The sequence below is a fragment of the Mixophyes fleayi genome, chromosome 1 (genome assembly GCF_038048845.1).
Source record: "Mixophyes fleayi isolate aMixFle1 chromosome 1, aMixFle1.hap1, whole genome shotgun sequence".
NCBI lineage: Eukaryota > Metazoa > Chordata > Amphibia > Anura > Limnodynastidae > Mixophyes > Mixophyes fleayi.
The window spans coordinates 171,718,857-171,737,523 of NC_134402.1; the positions used below are offsets into that span (position 1 = coordinate 171,718,857).

At 38.7% G+C, this 18,667-nt stretch overlaps 1 protein-coding gene across 1 annotated transcript in view; it reads right to left on the reverse strand.

Moving 5' to 3' along the window:
* FRAS1 (Fraser extracellular matrix complex subunit 1) overlaps positions 1 to 18,667 on the reverse strand; it is a 410,417-nt gene that overhangs the window by 31,572 nt on the left and 360,178 nt on the right. The window contains exons 51-57 of the mRNA XM_075203987.1: positions 18,381 to 18,494; positions 17,756 to 17,906; positions 16,983 to 17,142; positions 9,138 to 9,306; positions 7,708 to 7,954; positions 4,433 to 4,777; positions 2,083 to 2,243 (exon numbers count right to left, since the gene is read on the reverse strand). Of these exons, the coding sequence (XP_075060088.1) occupies positions 2,083 to 2,243; positions 4,433 to 4,777; positions 7,708 to 7,954; positions 9,138 to 9,306; positions 16,983 to 17,142; positions 17,756 to 17,906; positions 18,381 to 18,494 (1,347 nt within the window). The remainder of the gene's footprint in view (positions 1 to 2,082; positions 2,244 to 4,432; positions 4,778 to 7,707; positions 7,955 to 9,137; positions 9,307 to 16,982; positions 17,143 to 17,755; positions 17,907 to 18,380; positions 18,495 to 18,667) is intronic.

The window sequence follows — 18,667 nt, forward strand, 5'->3', positions numbered from 1 at the left end:
AAGGCTGATAGACATCACTCATATTATTCAACATATAAAAAGGAGATATGGGTCTGTATTATTAGCAAAAGGATTGGCATCATAATAGTCCCAACTAAAAATATATATCATATCATATTTGTATTAGTGTTGACTACATATTTTCTCCAACAGCAAGTACCTCACTAACTGGGTTATAGCAGCTCAATTGGTGCTTCATGCCTTTGTGTATGTAATAATTGTACCATAGGCAATATTGTTCATACAAACTCTATAGGTCAATTAACAGAGCAAATCCTTGTTAGACTGGAACTGTCCAATAGTGTTATGTGATTCAATAATCCCTATTCACAAAATTAATTTATTACATTATGAAACAGAATAATTCCAATAGCAAATCATTGTGTTTATTCCGTTCTGACAGCATGAGTGATAAATATGCAGGATTCTATAGTAGAAAAAATTGAGTAATTTAAAACCCATTAACTAAAGTTAAACAACACTAATATGTTAATTTTATACTAATACACAATGAATTTTTCTGACCAGCTGAATAACGTGTTAATTGGAATAATATAGAGGATTATGGACAGTTTAATTAAAGCTAGATCAGTGTTATAAAGTTACGTTTTTTTGCAACTGTTCTCATAAAATAAGTGCTTTCTGCCAGACAATGATTTGTAGAGAATTCCCAAACAGAATGGGCCTGAGTCATTAAGGAGAGCAAAGCAAAAAAAAAGGAGCAACTTTGCACCTTGACAAAACCACATTGCATTGGAGGGCGATGTAAATTTAAAATGTGATGGCAGATTTATAGTTGGGATAGAACATGTCATAGATCAACTTTAAATTTCAGTGTAGAAATAAAGATATCAAGTACTTGTGTGCTACATGACAGTATTTTCTTTATGTGCAAACTAATAAACTAATTTACACCCCTTACATTGTAACATGGGTTTGTCCAGGATCAAATTTACTCATTTTTTGCCTTGCTCTCCTTAATGACACAAGCCCAATGTGTTTTTATTTTTCCATTAACTTGATATTTAACCACTGTAGCAGCTTTGCCTATTCTACAATGCTTTTCGATTTAACACCTTCCTTTCTAGCACCTGTTGTTACTTATAAATTGCTTGAGCAACTTCCATTTTGTGTGTCACTGTCTGTGAGGCATGTGTGGGTGGGATCAGTAGCTGACCGGGAGTGCTGGTCCTTGTAGTGCCATTTTAGAGGCTTTTGGGTAACTGGTGGTAATTTAGCTTTCAATTTGCAAACACAAATATATGACCCAATACATGGACTCTTGTTGTTTAGAGGTAGGACTGCTGGATTGTATTAACAGAAATATTGTGAAATGATGGGTGGCATTTTATTTACAAAGATAAGGCAGGGTTTGCTGGACGATTTTAGTGTGTTTTTCTTTTCTAGATAACCCCTCCCCCTTTCAAGCACGTGTGGTTACCTATAAAATTATTGGGCCCCTTCCACTTTGTGTGTCCCATTTCTACAGTGCTGTAAGGGATGCAAGTGTTTATTTCAAGATCATCTTAGTTGTCAAGTTAAATGTTATGCCCACGGTATTGAAAGAATTTCCAAAACAGTCTTTGTCCACCTGCTAATAACTGATCAGTTTATCATGCTTGGGAAAATGACTGACAGAGTAGTTAACTTTATCTGTACTTAACGTCCAACCTGCTAGTGACAAGCCTATACCCCATAGTGTGATGTTAACAATAATAATATGTATGAAAAAAGCTATTTAATATTTTTGCACTCTTATCCACATTTGAAACTCTCTTATTGATTTGGGTGTCTCTCTAAACTAACATCACTAAGTAACATCAAGATACTGTATGTAGCATAACTGCATGGAGCAGATTCAATTGTACAAAAATTTGCCGCATAGTGTACCAGAACAGCCTTCAAGTTTTTTTGTGTGAAATATCCGCTCACTTTTGCTCACATCTCTTACTTTTTACCGTATAAACGGTAAAAGCGTGCATCCGCAATGTTCCTCGGAAACATCACATCTAATTGAATCTCCCCCTATGTGTGAAAACAGAGACAGAGAACTCTAATAGAGTACATTGTATAGGAACTTACCTCTACTGTTTTTCCAGGTCTAAATTCTATCTTTTTGGAGCTAGGGATGTAATCAATTCCTGGAGTAGCTGAGGGTGGATCTGAAGGGCGAGTGGCACACCATACAGATGTTGGCACGGAGAGATCAGGTCCGCTACGAATAACTGGTATCTCAATGGAGCCTAATGGAGAATAGCAGAATGTTCATCAAAGTAATGTCATTGATCACAAGTTCAAACGTTGCACAAGGAATGAGGCTTATAATTAATAATGTTAAGTCAATTTTAATGGTTTCATGTACTAATAAGCAACACATTTTAAAAAATTGTATATTTTTGTATTTTGTTAAATTATAATATTTTTAGTCTTAATGATGAAGTAGAAACATGTGGAAAAAAAACAAAATAAGACTCTCAAAGAATAGAACAAATAGAGTAATTAATGACATGCAGTGTACAAGACTGTCTAATTTGACCAGGGCCTGATCAACCACTAGGCTGACCAGGCTGCAGCCTGGGGCGCTGGGTCCCGGGGGGCGCTGCACTGTGGGTATTTTTTAACTTTTTTATTTTTTAAAAAAAAAAATAATTTTTTTTTTTTTCTTCATTCATTTTTTTTTTCGGGGTGGGGGAGGGGGGGTCGCCGCTGGGGATCGCCGCGGGGGGGTGGAGGGCTCGACGATCAAAAGCATTGGTGGTCAGTGGTTAGCAACACACAGCCAATCGCCAGGCTGCCTGTTGCTGTGCAGCAGACAGGAAGCAGGACGTCTTCACTTCCTATCTGCTGATCTGAGGAGAGGAGCGACGCTGGCACAACTACAGGTAAGTGAAGGGGGGAACTGCCCTGCATATCTATAGGGAGGGGGGGGGAACTGCCCTGCATATCTATAGGGAGGGGGGGAACTGCCCTGCATATCTATAGGGAGGGGGGGGGGAACTGCCCTGCATATCTATAAGGAGGGGGGGAACTGCCCTGCATATCTATAGGGAGGGGGAGAACTGCCCTGCATATCTATAGGGAGGGGGAACTGCCCTGCATATCTATAGGAAGGGGGGGGAACTACCCTGCATATCTATAGGGAGGGGGGGAACTACCCTGCATATCTATAGGGAGGGAGAGGGGGGACTGTCATGCATATGTATAGGGAGGGAGAGGGGGACTGTTATACAAATCTATAGGGTGGGAGGGGGGGGCTGCCATGAAAATCTATAGGGAGGTAGAGAGGTTGATATGTATGAAGGAGGGCAGAGGAGGGGGCTGATATATGTGACTGGGGGAGTTTTGATGTGACGGGGCGGGGGATAGCTAGCTAGCAGAGTGGAGGTAAGGAAAATAGCTGCAAGGGGGATGGATGCAGGGTGGGAGGTAAAGAAAATGGCTGCAGCAGGGGTTAAGGAAAATGGCTGTGCGGGGGGGGGTTTGGTTAAGGAAAATGGCTGCAGGGGGTATTTAAAAAATAGAGCAGCTTTGGGGGGCAGAATCTCATGATTGTGTGGTGGTCACATGGGTGGTCTCAGCAATCACTAGAATACTAAATATTAGTGAGATGGGGCTGGTAGAGGTTTGTATTTGATTGACAACAAATATTCAGATATTGCTTATATATGTCTGTCCAATGGGGTACTTTTAGCTGGCCATAATGGAGTGTTTTGTTTTAACTAAAGGGCCTAATCATTCAGGGTTTGCATTATAATACATTTTTGCATTTTCAAAAAAGGACGCCAACTTTCCAGAAGCCAGCGAGAGGATAACAAAGTTGCAAGAGAGAAGAGCAAGGACAGGTAAGAGACAATGGCACAATCTGTCTAAATTTGAATGCTGGAGAATACACCTGAACATTCATATTCAGGAGTGTTCCTATACACCTATATATTCGGAGGAGGGGGGGGGCGCTGCGGCCGTATTAGCCTAGGGCGGCCAGAACCCTTAATCAGGCCCTGAATTTGACATTACTGCAACTATGTGCAGACATCTGGGAGTCATTATGCATATCTAGCTTTACATTAGCCCTGTGAATGATGTTGTGCAAACCTCGGAAACCACTATGGCAGAAATGCCTGGCTCATATTCACAAACCAATATCATTGTCATTGATTTGTAAGGTGTCACAGTGTTCTGCTGCGCCAGACATTGGGAAAAGCAGGGCATAGATAAAAAAAAGGATAAGGGCAGACTGGGCTGGGGTGTAGGGGCGTTTGACCCCCAGACCGGTCCCATAGTGGGCTACCCCTTGGGCTGCGTCACCTGCATTTATTATTCCTTTAAAATGTTCCTTATAGGCTGCTGAGTTGAGTCTTCCCCCCAGGATAAAATTTGCCAGCCCTCAAAATTAATAAGAACAGTTTTATATATACTCATAGCTAATTTATACCTGCATCCTCACTGACAGTAAAGGTGGCATTTCCTAAGAAGACCATTGAAGCATCATTGGGTCCCTCAATCACAATCCTGGCAGCAGCAATGCTACCAATTCTAGCATTCTCAGACGTGTCAGCAAGCGCTATCTCAAATTCTTCTTCATCTTCATATTCACTGTCATCAATTACTTTGACGTCACAGGTGGACATAGTAACGCCAGGTCCAAAAATGACACGATTTTCATTGGTCATACCCCTGGACTTAAAATCAGATCCTGATTCCAGTGCATAAAGACTGCTCCCTTTGGCGGATTTTGGTACCGTATAGCAAATGGCAGAAACAGTGCTCCCTGGGTCACCTGTGAAAAAATATAGAGCAATCACTTGTCTATTGTCTACACATCTCTAAACAAATGTAGTGCTTTATCTTCTCAATTATGTTATGGGTAAACAAAATGTTAAAAAATAATATCAATTTGTTTACTTTTCCAAAGCTTTAAAACTTTATAAACTAAGATTTTAAAAACAATACACTTTTAAAATATCTGGGGGAAAAAGCAGCAATCTAATGCAATATAGCACTCGCTATAGATAAAAAGCAACAGCAACAGAAAATAAATTGCATAGAAAAAAATAATAACAAAAGCTAAACAAGAATATAGAAAGTAGTGCTTCAAGTACCAGAAATTACTGTCAGACCACAGCGCATTGTTATACTAAAAGGGCCTGTGCTTGCATCTGTGCAGCTATCTATAATAGATTGCTGCTTCTATTTAGGTATTTCCATTAGATCTGACAGTCGCCAGGATACAGATAATAGAAAATAAAACAAATGAGCAGCACAGTCACAGCAATCACAGAGCTGTTTATGATGTGATTTCAGCATGATGCAAAGTCGGGAATATCCACTGACTACAAACTTTAATAGAAGTCCCATTGGAGATTTTTGATTGAGACAGTATTTCTATTTTACTTCAAAAAAATTGCGAAATGAAGTATGTAGGCTTTGCAGTACAAGTGAAGAAGTTCTAAATCGACAGGGATCAGACTTGTCTGTAGAATCTCTATTGAGAATTCACTGTGAGATTGAAGCAATTAAAGGACTTCTACTTGCAGCATGTGTAGAAACAATGACATTTTGATGCCCTGCACTACACTTATTGAGGGGTGGGTTCAATGCTAAAGGTATTTAAAACAGTGATATAGTTGAACACTGCACACTACACATTTATTCATGCAATACTTGAAATCTGTACCATGAGCTCGGTGATTCTCACAATGACCAACAGGTCATTATTTTGGGCACCAATATGGGTGTATTTAGCTCCTAGTAAATGCAAAATAATACACGTTGTGCAGCTCTATAACCATATGCTATAACTTAGTCATTTTATAATGTAATATCCAACAAACAGGGTTTTCTACCTAACTGTATGGGTTTTTTTTTACTGTTTATAATCTCTTTTCACCTGATTTTGCAATGCTATGTAAAGTATGTAACTAAACACTGTATAATAATGATATTAAAATATTACCATATGTAACATTTAATATTGCTGCATGGAATGTATCATGTTTCACCTCTATACAGCCACAAACACACGTCACAGTTCAGAGACATAGCTTATACAAAGAACATTTGAGTCATTTAATTATCCATTAGAATGTTTGACATACTGTACATTCAGCTTAATTAAATGCCCGTTATTTTTACTACATTATGAAATGATTATAACTGCACACAATAAGGTTCAGTCATGTATATTGTAGGCATCCAGACATCAAAAGGACATATACAAATCTGTAATAAAGTCTAATACTTGCCTACAGCACATACATTGGAGATCAGTGAGTAAAGTCAATTATACATTATAGTAGATATGTAGTTGTTCCTTTACTAAGTCATAATTATATACCACATTTAAAACAGTTTAAATCAGAGAGAGGAGATGTTCACTGCAGGATGTATGCTGTAAAAATATCTAGTTTCTATAGCACACATTTTTTTGCTGTCAGAAATTGCTGTTCAGTGCAACTCAGATTAAAGTCTAACAACATGTTCTATGACATGTATCATTAGTATAGTGGTAAGAGCTGATTGTGAAGTGAATAGAATTTTACATACTCCTGTTGGTATTTCAAGACAAGTGATTTAATTATTAATGTAACAGAACTCCATTTAGCCATTTAAGTGCACAATAATTAATGTAAAGTGACGATTACTGAGAAAGTATTAAGGCATCTCTGTTTTTTATGAACAACGCTAACACAGATCATTTCAGAGATCTCTAGCTGGAGAAATTATTTTTTTAATAATAAATTTGCTGATCAAGGTGTTTGAAATCGCAATCCACAGATGTAATAGACTAATGGGCACTACAAATGTGTTGTATCAGCATATTGTATCATACTCATATACAAGATATGAACCACAGCAACAAATCTGTTTCAGCATTATGGCCTGGATACCCACAGCAATTCATACCTTAAAGAATATCTAATCGCTGTCTCCTAAGGTATATTTGTTCCCAGAATGCTACACTTGCTTCTCCGTAGATGCAAATAAATGTTCTATTGCAAAAAGCAGCAGAAACAAAACAGAGTAATATAGGGTAAAATTTAGGTAGTATCATTATAGTCCATTTGGAGTATAGAGAAATGTGCACTCTAAACCATTGAGATAACAGGGGGTCAGACTGAGATGAGAGTCATTTTCCAAACCTATATATACAATGGAAGCTGCACTTATATCCCCTGCCTGTTCTGCTGCATTATTTTTTTCAAGATGGAATGGTCTATTTCTATACTATGGGGGTTTATTTTGCAACTTGTAGGGGTTATCTGTGCATCATGGGTCTCTTTTTTTATAAACGGATTGTCTCTGCAAGTTGGGAAACTCTGCAGGTGGGGTCTCTGCACGAATAAAGATCTCTGTGTCAACAGTAGTAATTTTTATTACTATCTTTTATTTATAAAAGCACTGATATATTATGCAGCGCTGTACAATTAGCGGAGGTGTGTAGAACTCTTGATACATAATGTAGCGGAATAACTTTTGTGGCTGCTGGTGGGGCTATTGTAAGCCATATAAATAAAGCAGTCATTTCTGTGCAACAACTGGTGGAAGGAGGAGAGACAGTGGAAAACAGTTTGCAGTAAGGATAGGGGCAGGGTCTCTATGAAATAGGTATATCTCTTAGGGGCATAGTTCATATATAGCCTATAGCTATGCCGCTCACTTAGTACATTATCTTAAATAATCCTTTTTGATAGACAAAAGCAAACAAACCTTTTCTCTCAATGGGCACTGATAGGACATTAGCACTCTCATTGGCACGGTATATCTTCTTATCAAACTGCAAGGTGGGCTCATCTTCTGTGTCATTAATGTAAACAGTGGCTTTAGTGATCTGCCCCAAAAGGGCATAGGCTGGCATGCTTAGCTCCACCCTGAAATGTTCAATGTTCTCGTACACTTGATCATTATTAATGATGATCGTACAAGCTTTGCTGTCCTCACGTTCATCGAATTGCACCTGAAAGAATTATACATATTAGATATATTTATACAGAGACATATATGGTAACTTTCTCTTTAAATAAAAAACATTTACAGCAGTAACATCTCTCATCACTGATATACAGCTAAAGTACTTCAATGACCTTATTGCACTCTCTTATCCATTATTCTAATTCAAATGATATTTTAAGTACTCTAATTATCCCTTAACAAAACGTATATACTATTTTACCTAGGCAACCTGGTATTTGGTGCATTCATCTAACAAAGAAGAAAAGATAATTATAGAGAAGGAAAAAAGCATCTATATTTTAGACACAAATCAGAAAAAAAATACACTGTTGTAGTGCTGTGCAAATTTAACCACTATGTTCATCATATAGCCTACTAAAAATATTATTTGCCATTTTGGACATTGGATAAAGCAATGCTTAATTAAATATTCAAGTATAAGATCAAGCTCTACTCCTCAGCAGGACATTACTGTGTACAAATGTGGTATTATAGCCTGACTTGTTTCAGCTCCTGACACTCTAGTTGCTCTTCCCATAGTTACAGTACTATATATTTAGTAGTGGATATCCCTATGTGGTAGAAACATCACTAATTTTAAAAAGTGATATATTTAATGGTGAAGAAGAAAAAAAATAACATTCCCAACTTACAGAATACTTAGGCAAATTTACAAATGGAGCTGAATTGCATAGCTAAAAAAAAATGTGTTTCTACTTATTTTACACAGAATCAGACGTGTTTCTTCTGTGAATTAAGGTTAATAAAATCACCTCAGGCAGCAGGCTCTATGGTGCAGCAGGTATGACAATTCTTTATTTTAGTATAACAATAACAAAAAACATTTTGTTGTATTCTTTGCCTGGATTGCTGCGGAATTAGTGGCGCTATATAAGTAGCTGTTGCTGCTGAAGATCAGTGAGACCCGGTGTGTAGCTGCTCTCCTTTTACATCCCTGCAGTCTGTTGGTCTAACCTGCTGTCCTATGGCATGGGTAACGCTTAGGAGGACAAGCAAATAGTCCTTCCCCAGGCAGCACCGGGGCCAGAAAGTGCTGCCTGGAAAAATAGACAATTATTTGTAACAATAAAATCTGAGGAGCTCACATTCAAGACTCTTGCGCTGGCGAGCGCTTGCGTGGCCTGTAGACTATTATCTAGACACAAAGTCAATTTAAATACATTTACCTGTCCAGCATATTCCACATAGTCTTGTTGCCCTGGTCTAGAGCCCACACTGGAGCTCGACGTGGCCGTTCCATGTTCTGTGCGGCACAATACTATTGCATATTGGTTCAGGTTCCCGGTCCTCTTTACAGTCACGCTGATGGATCCCGCCTGTTCACTCACATTGTAACTGTTAACATAAAAAAATCTCTCTCACTAAACACATATGATGCAGAGTATGTGGAACGTGTAAAGAAGTGCAGTAGAATGTGTGTGGAGTTAGGTGTGATGTGTGTGTGTGCAGAAGGCTGCCAGGGTGGTGGTGGGAAGTTGCAGCCAGCATGCATGGGAGCTTTCTAAACAAGCTGATGTTGAGCTGCTTTCAATACAAACCCTGAATAGCAATGTCATATGAATCATAAAGCGCAAACCAATACATTTGTCAACCTATGATCATAAAATCAATACCTAATATAAAGTATAGAAACAGGAAACATGTCACGTAGTGAATTAAACAGATATTACGCACAAACACACTTCTATCATTAAATCACTCTGAAAGCCAGTGAGAGTATAAAAAGTATTTATAACATTACCACAGCCTTGACAAATGATTAGCACAAAACAAAAACATTATGTGTCAAGATTGCCAAGATCACATTTGTGTGCACATTTTAACGTAACTGTCCACAGGTTAAAAATTTATATATATATATATTTTAGCCTATCCGAGTACCGAGCCGAGCAGCCTCGGTACTCTCCCGCCCATTCGGAATCGAAATCGAGGCAAAACGTCATCGTGACGTATTCGTATTTCTGAGCTCGGTTCTCGCGAGATTTGAAAAGCATAAATACCAGCCTCCACAGCAATCCATCGCCATTTGACAGAGGGAGAAAGCAGGGTTAGGTCACACTGGCTATATCAGCGCAGGGACAGAGCAATAATTGGACACATTATTGTTTCTATTCTATACAGGGCCGGTGCTAGGGTCCTTGGCGCTCTAGGCACACTTTCAAAATCCCGAGCCTCACCCCCCAGGCACACTTTCAAAATACGCCCCCCCTCCCCCCCGGCACACTTTCGAAATCAGCGCCCCCCCCCCCCTCCCCACGTCTTTCCTTACCTTAACTTGCCTCCATAAAGCTGCTCCTCTCTGCTCCGTCTCCTCCCCTCCACTCACTGACACTGTCGGCCCGTGATGATGATGTCACGCCCAACAGTCAGTGAGTGGAGGGGAGGAGACGAAGCAGAGAGGCAGCGGTGGTGATCCATAGCCCCTTCCCTCTCCCTATGGATGTATCGGAAGCTGTGCGGCGGCCGTGGAAGGTATGGTCAGCGGTCACCGCACAGTTTTAAAGTAATTTTAATTTTGTGGCGCCCTAGGCAACTGCCTAACCTTGCCTAATGGGAGTGCCGGGCCTGATTCTATACAATTCTAATCTTAATACCAATTGTTACAGCAGTAAGAGGGAGGATAGAGGAGGGGTTTTTTTTCAACTTCTGGCACTCCAAGTGCTTTTGGGGTGTCCCTTATTCCCCATTCTTTTGCAGTAATTTTTCTGGCTGTCAAAAGTCATATTTGTCAGCAGTATCTCAAAAAATATTTAGCACTACAAGTGCTTTGCCCTCATTATAATGGATTCAAAGCAGTCCACATATGAGCAAAATCAGCAACCAGGTTCTGTCACCAGTCCTGATGGTAGTGTTCCCAGTACGTCATCTAGGAAAGGCGATGTCAAACTAAATAGTCTTTTGAAATCAGGCAAAAAAACACACACCCAAAAATTTTTTACCGTGTTGAAGCGAAAAAGAAGTGTAACTGAGGAAAAGTTAACTGCCGATAAAAAAAAAATTGCCAACATGCCATTCTGCACTCGCAGTGGCAAAGAGAGAATGAGGCCTTTGCCTTTCTCTATTAGTGGCATATCCAAAAATGTTACCGAGCCTTCTTCTTGTACGGTCACTCGTGACCAAGCAAGAGTAAGTAATTTGGAGTCTACAAGTGGCGCACAACTACTGTTATGCTTCAAAGCTGAGCTGCAAGATAACACTAAGGCATTAGAGGATAATGTATGCTCTGAATCAAAAATTACACCAATCCCTGTGGAGATTCCATCCAACAGTGGTATGTCTAATCGTGAGCATTCTGTTAGTGTACCCATAAAGAAGGGCCCTTTCAGCAGTTCTGCTGATGTGTACCTGTACAGCCCGAGAGTAGCCGGTGATACACAAATTGAGGATGCCACTTTGGAAATAGAAGAGGATGAGGGGGAGATTTGTGTAGGCGACGAGGGCGCTAATGAGGATGTTGATGAGAATGAGGTAGAATGAGGTTGTTTGGGTAAGTCCTGCACCAGTGGCAGCAGTTCTGGCACATGACAAGAAAAAGGCCATTATCATGCCTGGCCATAAAACAAAAAAATCCACTTCTTATGTGTGGAATTATTTCTACCCCAATCCAGACAACAATTGTATAGCTATTTGCAGTGTATGTCAAGCCACAGTCAGTCGAGGGAGGGACCTTAACCATCTTGGAACCTTGTCTATGTTACGCCATTTGACGAGAGTTCATGGCAAAGTGTTGGGAAAAGCTGAAAGTTCTTCCAAAAAAATTACAAGCACTACATCATCAGCTAGGACCCTCCGGTCACTGACATCCCGACGGCTACAAAATACACCCACCACACCATCCTAATCATTATCCTCAGTAGTGCTCGGAGTTAGCCCTGCATCCCACTTATTAAGGCTGGATGACTCCTGCACTATTATTGATTCCTCTGAAAAAAGCGTTAGTCCCACTGCTGCTGCTGCTGTTGCTGCTGCTGGGGGTGAATCGCTAGTCCAGAGGAAGGCCAAGAAAAAGAGCAGTCCTACATTTCCACAATTAATTGTGAAACAATCATTTGCTAGGGGAAGCAAATATGACAGCAGTCACCCAGTCGCCAAGCCAATCACAGACGCCATGGCTGCCATGTTAGTGTTAGATCTACGTCCAATATCCACAATAAACGCAGCTGGTTTTTCACAGTTAATTGAGGTTTTGTGTCCGCGTTACAGAATTCCATCGCGACACCATTTTTCCCGTAAAGCTATTCCACAACTATACCAAAAAGTGTGTACAAATGTAGAGATTGCGCTGAAAAATGCTATTCTGCCCACTTAACCACAGATATGTGGACAAGTGTAAGTGGTCAAACCAAAGACTATATGACTGACAGCCCACTGGGTTGGTCATTCACCTTCACCAGCAGCAGCATGTACACCACTACGTAACATTTGTCACAGGCAGGCCACTCTTTGTATCACCGGCTTCACTAACAGGCATACAGCTGACAATTTGTTACGCACCATCAACTTGGTGGTGCAGAGCTTTCTACGAAATAACCGTGAAGTGCAGGAGATGCTTTCGGTGGCCCATAAGATTTCAGGCTATTTCAGGCATTCTGCCACAGCATGTAGGAGATTGCAGCAGCTCCAAGAGCAGTTTAACTTGCCCTGCCACCAACTTAAGCAAGAGGTGGTAACTAGGTGGAATTCCACCCTGTACATGCTTCAGAGGATGGAGGAACAGCGCAAAGCCATCCAAGCGTATTGCACAAGCCATGACATTGGGAAAGGAGGGGGGATGTATTTCACTCTTGCACAGTGGGGAATCCTTTCAGTGCTGTGCAAGGTGCTGAAACCATTTGAAGTTGTGACGTGTGAAGTGAGTGCAGATTCTGCCAATTTGAGCCAAGTCATTCCTTTAATTAGACTATTGGAAAAGCAGCTTGAGAAACTGAAGGAGGAGATGAAAGCAAGCAATTCCGCAAAGTATGTTGGCCTTGTCGATCAAGTACTTAATTCACTTCACAATGATCCTCAAGTTATTAAGATCTTGAACTTGGATCAGTACGTTTTGGCCACTGTGCTTGATCCAAGTTTAAAACCTACATAGAGTCTTTGCTTCAAAATGAACGAGAGGTGAACTTTTGCAAGGTGCTATTGCTCAGCAAGTTGTCCGCTGAACTGGGCCTTGGCTTGACAACGTGTCCTCCTTCAGTTTCTCAAGCAGCTGCTGCTCGTAGAAAATTGAATTTTCAAAAAAGAAGCAGGGAAGACACAGAGGGCAGACCAGAACAGTTTAACATCTGGGCTGGTTTGAAGGATTTTTCAAAAAAATGTGTGACCTTGCCCATAACTCCATCCAATATGAGTATAAACATGCAAAGGATGGTGGAGGACTATTTTCAAGAGGTAATTGATATGGAAATGCCAGACAGTCCCTTTCCTTACTGGAAAGAAAAGCAGGCAATTTGGAAGCCCATGTACAAACTTGCTTTGCAATAGTTAAGCTGCCCACACTCCAGTGTGTACTCTGAACGAGTGTTCAGCACAGCAGGGAACTTAGTCAGTGATCGCCGTAGAAGGTTACTTCCCAAAAATGTGGAGAAAATGATGTTTATAAAAATGAACTACATCTTCCACAACATCCAAGCACTCTGTTCTCTAATGACGGATTCAAGCGGCGATGAATTGATAGTCTGTGATGATGACGTACACACTGATGAGGGTGAGGATGAAGCTGAAGATGACGATAACATCTTTTTAAAACTTTCTATTTAAGTGTAGGGTGCAATCTACCCCCTAAGAGGAAAGGGACTTGGGGCATTTCCATATCACTTACCGTCTTGAAAGGCTGCTGTTTGGGCAATTTGTCCTTAAGGGTAGGGTGTCATAGACAGAGTGACCCCAAACTGGCTTTGTTCATTTCTCTTAATATTGTACAGTCTATAATGGCTGAATTTTTTGGTATTTTATACAAGTGGAGGGGGGGCCTAGAGTGACAGAAACCAAACTGGCTTTGTCCATTTCAATTAATATTGTACAGTCTATAACGGCTGAATTTTTTTGTATTTTCTACAAGTGGAGGGGGGCCTAGAGAGACAGAAACCAAACTGCCTTTGTCCATTTCTTTACATATTTAAGTATAAGTGTAGGGTGTAATATACATCCAAAGACGATGGCTGCATTGCCAATATGCATAGATGGAGAGGAAGACAATCTGGTTTGTGTGTAGAATTAATAAAGGCCTACCAGGAATAAAACTGTTTTTTTTGATGATTTATTAGCTTTACAACTACATTACTTATCCAAGAAACAGGTGGAGCACTAAATTTGGTTCTTTTATGACCAAAAACATTGATTTTTGAACAAAATAGCAAAACAAAACCAAAACCAAAACCAAAACATGCAATGGCGGTTTGGCAAAACCAAAACCAAAACACGACGTTAATCCAGATCCAAAACCAAAACACGGGGGTCAGTGAGCATCTCTAATATATATATATATATGATTTATTTTATTTATTTAAAAAAAGGATAATATGCAAATGTTTTTTTATGGATTGTAACGAAATTTTAAATTATGAGCTTAACTCCAGCACAAAGGCCTCATTCCCACTGACATTAATTGCAATTTTAAACAACAGCATATTTAGAACATGTAAATGGATATACCACTGAGAACAATTGCTTCTAGTGCCACCATCACCGCTACAGCTGCTAGTAGCATTTGGTGGGGTTGTTGTAATGTTCTGGATTTTTTAAACGAATCTTGTTCTATCCACATGCTTGGAAAATGTATTGTGGAAGCCTACAGTGAGCTCAAAGTGACCTCTAAATGTTACAAGTGAGCGCCAAACACTTAGTAGCAAAGCCATGGCAAATCTTTCTCACGTGTGTTTTCACTTGATTTTTCAGTAGCATTAAAAAAAAAGGCTAATGCAGGTGGGGAACTGTTTTGCAGTGCTGTAACATTGTTGCAACAATGTAAATACTAACAGCAGTGCTGGCCATCTAGCTTTTCCATAGTGTGTGTAGAGCAGAGAGAGGAAAATGAGATTACTTAAATTACTAATTTTTCAAATAAAAGTGATGGCAGCTAAAATCCCAAACTCAAAAACAGGTATAGAGACAATGGGCCTGATTCATTAAGGATCTTAAATGAAGAGGATCCTTATTTCAGTCTCCTGGACAAAACCATGTTACATTGCAAGGCGTGCAAATGAGTGTTCTGTTTTGCACATAAGTTAAATACTGACTATTTTTTCATGTAACACACACATATCAACTTTAAATTTCAGTGTACAAAAAAGCTATCAAGTATTTGTGTGTTACATGAAAAAACAGTCAGTATTTAACTTATGTGCAAAACAGAACACTCATTTGCACCCCTTGCATTGTAACATGGTTTTGTCCAGGAGACTGAAATAATGATCCTGTTCATTTAAGATCCTTAATGAATCAGGCCCAATGTTAATATATTTTCTACCAAAAAAGTCTAACAATAAATTGCTTGGGGAATATGGATTGAAAGAAAAACCTTGTGTAGAGATCCCTCTTAATATTCCATGTCCCTTAAAATGCTTAATACTAAATCTGGCAGAGTGAAATATTATTACATAAATTGCTTTTAGTCTATAGACAGAAACAACTACTGTAAATAGTCTGAAATACAAACCCGAGTTTACTAAAGGATAAAACAAACATTCTCTGAGAAATTGTTACTTTGTTGTCTGTGTCGTCTTATCTCTTTGACAAATGACAGATTCAAGTATCGAAAGCACATATTGTGATTCCTAACAAGTTGCTGGTTTTATCAGATAACAAAAAAACTATCCTGGAAGGTTAGAGGAGGGGGAATGTAGAATATTAATCTTCTGCATTATTGCATTGTGTCATCTTTCATTGCATCTCCCAAAATTTAATAAATGTGTGATTTTGTGATACAAAATCATTACATGGCTACACATTTGATTACAACCTTTGTGATATTATTTTCTGTCCATGTATTTATCCTCAAAATTTCTTAAATGTTTTTTGCACTTTAGCATTGGGAGAATAAAACATCCTTCAACATGACCAATTTCATTGCACAATGCACCGTCCTCAATTGTATTTGTTATTTCATTGGCTGAGTTTAATAAGCGATGATAAATACATAGCAAAAATAAGATATCTTTAACACCAGTTATTTAATTTAACCTTGTATTATTAGGGTATATGTTTTGAAAACAGGACATGCACAAACAAAAAGATACCCAAGCTGCTATTGTCCCTTTGTTTCCTCTCACAATCATATACTGAGCACCTCAGTGATAAGATCTGTACACATAATCCAGATATCAAGATGTTTCTCATGTCATTAAAAAGTAACTGAAATGTTGCAGGAGAGGGGGGCGATATACAACAACAAACCTATTCATCATCATTTAATTGTTGTTTCAGCTTAGTTTGTGGTTAACTATCCACTTTAAATAGTGGGCCAGCACCGACAACATTTTAGAATTTTCAAGAATGTGAAGAATGAACCTGTCAAGTCCTAATTGTTTTCTACCTTCAAATGTCCCCCCCTGCAGATGTATGATTACCTAAACAATTTATGGCAGGAACGGTGAGTGTAAGAGATTTGATGCACTATTAAGTACTACGTGCACCTGAAATCCGTTCTTAGTCACATTCTTATACTTATATTTTTATTATTGTTCAACTAAGGACACTATTTTAATGACACTGTTGTATTTTCCTTTAGTTTTACAGTATCTTCATCACTGACAGAAACAAATATTAAAGAGTAGTCAATGCATGAAACAAGAAGATGTAGTTGGAAAAACTAAACTAGAAGACTGTAAACATGTGTGGTAGCCCGAGCAAGAGAAAAAAATACATTAAGGCAACTGGATGGGCCTATCATTTTTTTCTGACAACAAATTTCTAAGTTTCTATGTTCTATGCCAGTAAAATTATATTTCTCTTTAAGATGTGGCTCCTTGACTGAAGACCACTGCTAGACATTAAGTAGTCATGTCTAGTCACAGACTTACCTAACATGTGTAAAGCTGATTAGAGACCACTGGATGTGGAACATGTTGTCACTGACCACGTTGGGCTTAGTGTCCTTCACAAGAAACTTAAAGTTATCCATTGTCTCCTTGTACTTCTCCTCATGTAGAATATAACGAATTAAGCCCAGGTTAATGTCCTCTGGTGCGAAAAACAAAAGCACATTTTTAGTATAAACAGAAGCATGCCTTTACAGCAAAATTAAACAATTTGGAATATAAGTCAAAGTAAGACACTGCAAAACATACAATAAACATAACTAGAATGATTAAATCAAGACTAGTGAATACAAAAAAAGATTATTATTGCAGAAGATCACCAGAAACTAAATACAATTGCAACTGTGTATTAAGTCCCAATTCACACAGATGTACCCAACACATATTGGGTCTGATTCATTAAAGAAAGTAAAGCAAAAAAAAAATGGAGTAACTTTGCCCCTTGACAAAAACATGTTGCATTGAAGGGGGGGGGGGGGGTCAATTTAAAATTTGGGGACAGATTTATATTTGGGATAAAGAATGCCCTAGATCAACTTTAAATTTCAGTGTAAAATAAAGCAATCAAGTATGTGTGTGCTACAGCCAGTATTTAACTTATGTGCAAAATAATAAACTAATTTCCATCATTTGCATTATAACATGGTTTGTCCAGGAGAAAACTTACTCCTTTTTTTCCTTACTTTCCTTAATGAATCAGGCCCATTGACTCTGCTCTCTTATGTTGGTCACGCACAAAATATAAAACACTATACCTTGTGTAAATGTAGAGAGGATTATACCAGGCTTTAGCTTGTTCTCCAAATAACCATGTTTGGGTCCACTTAAGATATCATAAATTAGTTGCTTTTCCTCTGTATCTGGATCTATGGTCATTAGTTCCTTCTTGGAAATGTAATTCAATGACTATGGATAATACAAAAAAAATTTGAAATTCTAAGATTCTTAAACAAGAAGAGGGATGAATACTTACATTATTACAAAAAAAACAGATAGAGCTACAGACACAAAACTATTGTGTAAGTAATATATGACATAATTTAGGATACTAGCCAAGATTCCAACAATACTAATGACTATATATAATAATACTTTAGAAAAATATTCCCAAACAAGTGTTTCTTCTATAGTACTTCTATAACTTAAATATTATAAAACCATGCTTTAGAATCACTGTTCAAATGTTTTCAAGTGCCCAAAGGTATAATTTGTAGACTACACTCAAAGAATCACTGGTGGATCACCTAGTGGGCAGGTGATCTCTTTTAATACATTCCCTCATGATCATAAAAAGATATTATGAACGCCTGTGATAACTTAATACTACAAAACCTCAGGTTGGACAGTTACAAATAAACGTCTAAATATAGATGACCGTACCTTGCCATCCATGTATTCCAACCATTGGAGACCCAAATTGGTAACTATTCTTGGCGTTCCATCATCAACTGGAAGGATATCTACCTTAAATCTCTGGGGAGCTGCAGTTACAACCTGAAAAGATGAGAGAAAGATTTTTAGACTGGCATCATTCCCACTTCAATGGTTGCATTTCAGAAAAAGTTAACGGACTTAGAAAAACACAAACATCAATATGATATAAACATTTTACTGGTCTGGATTTTTTTTTTTTGTTTCTAGGTATCTCATTTGTTGTTTTTAAACAG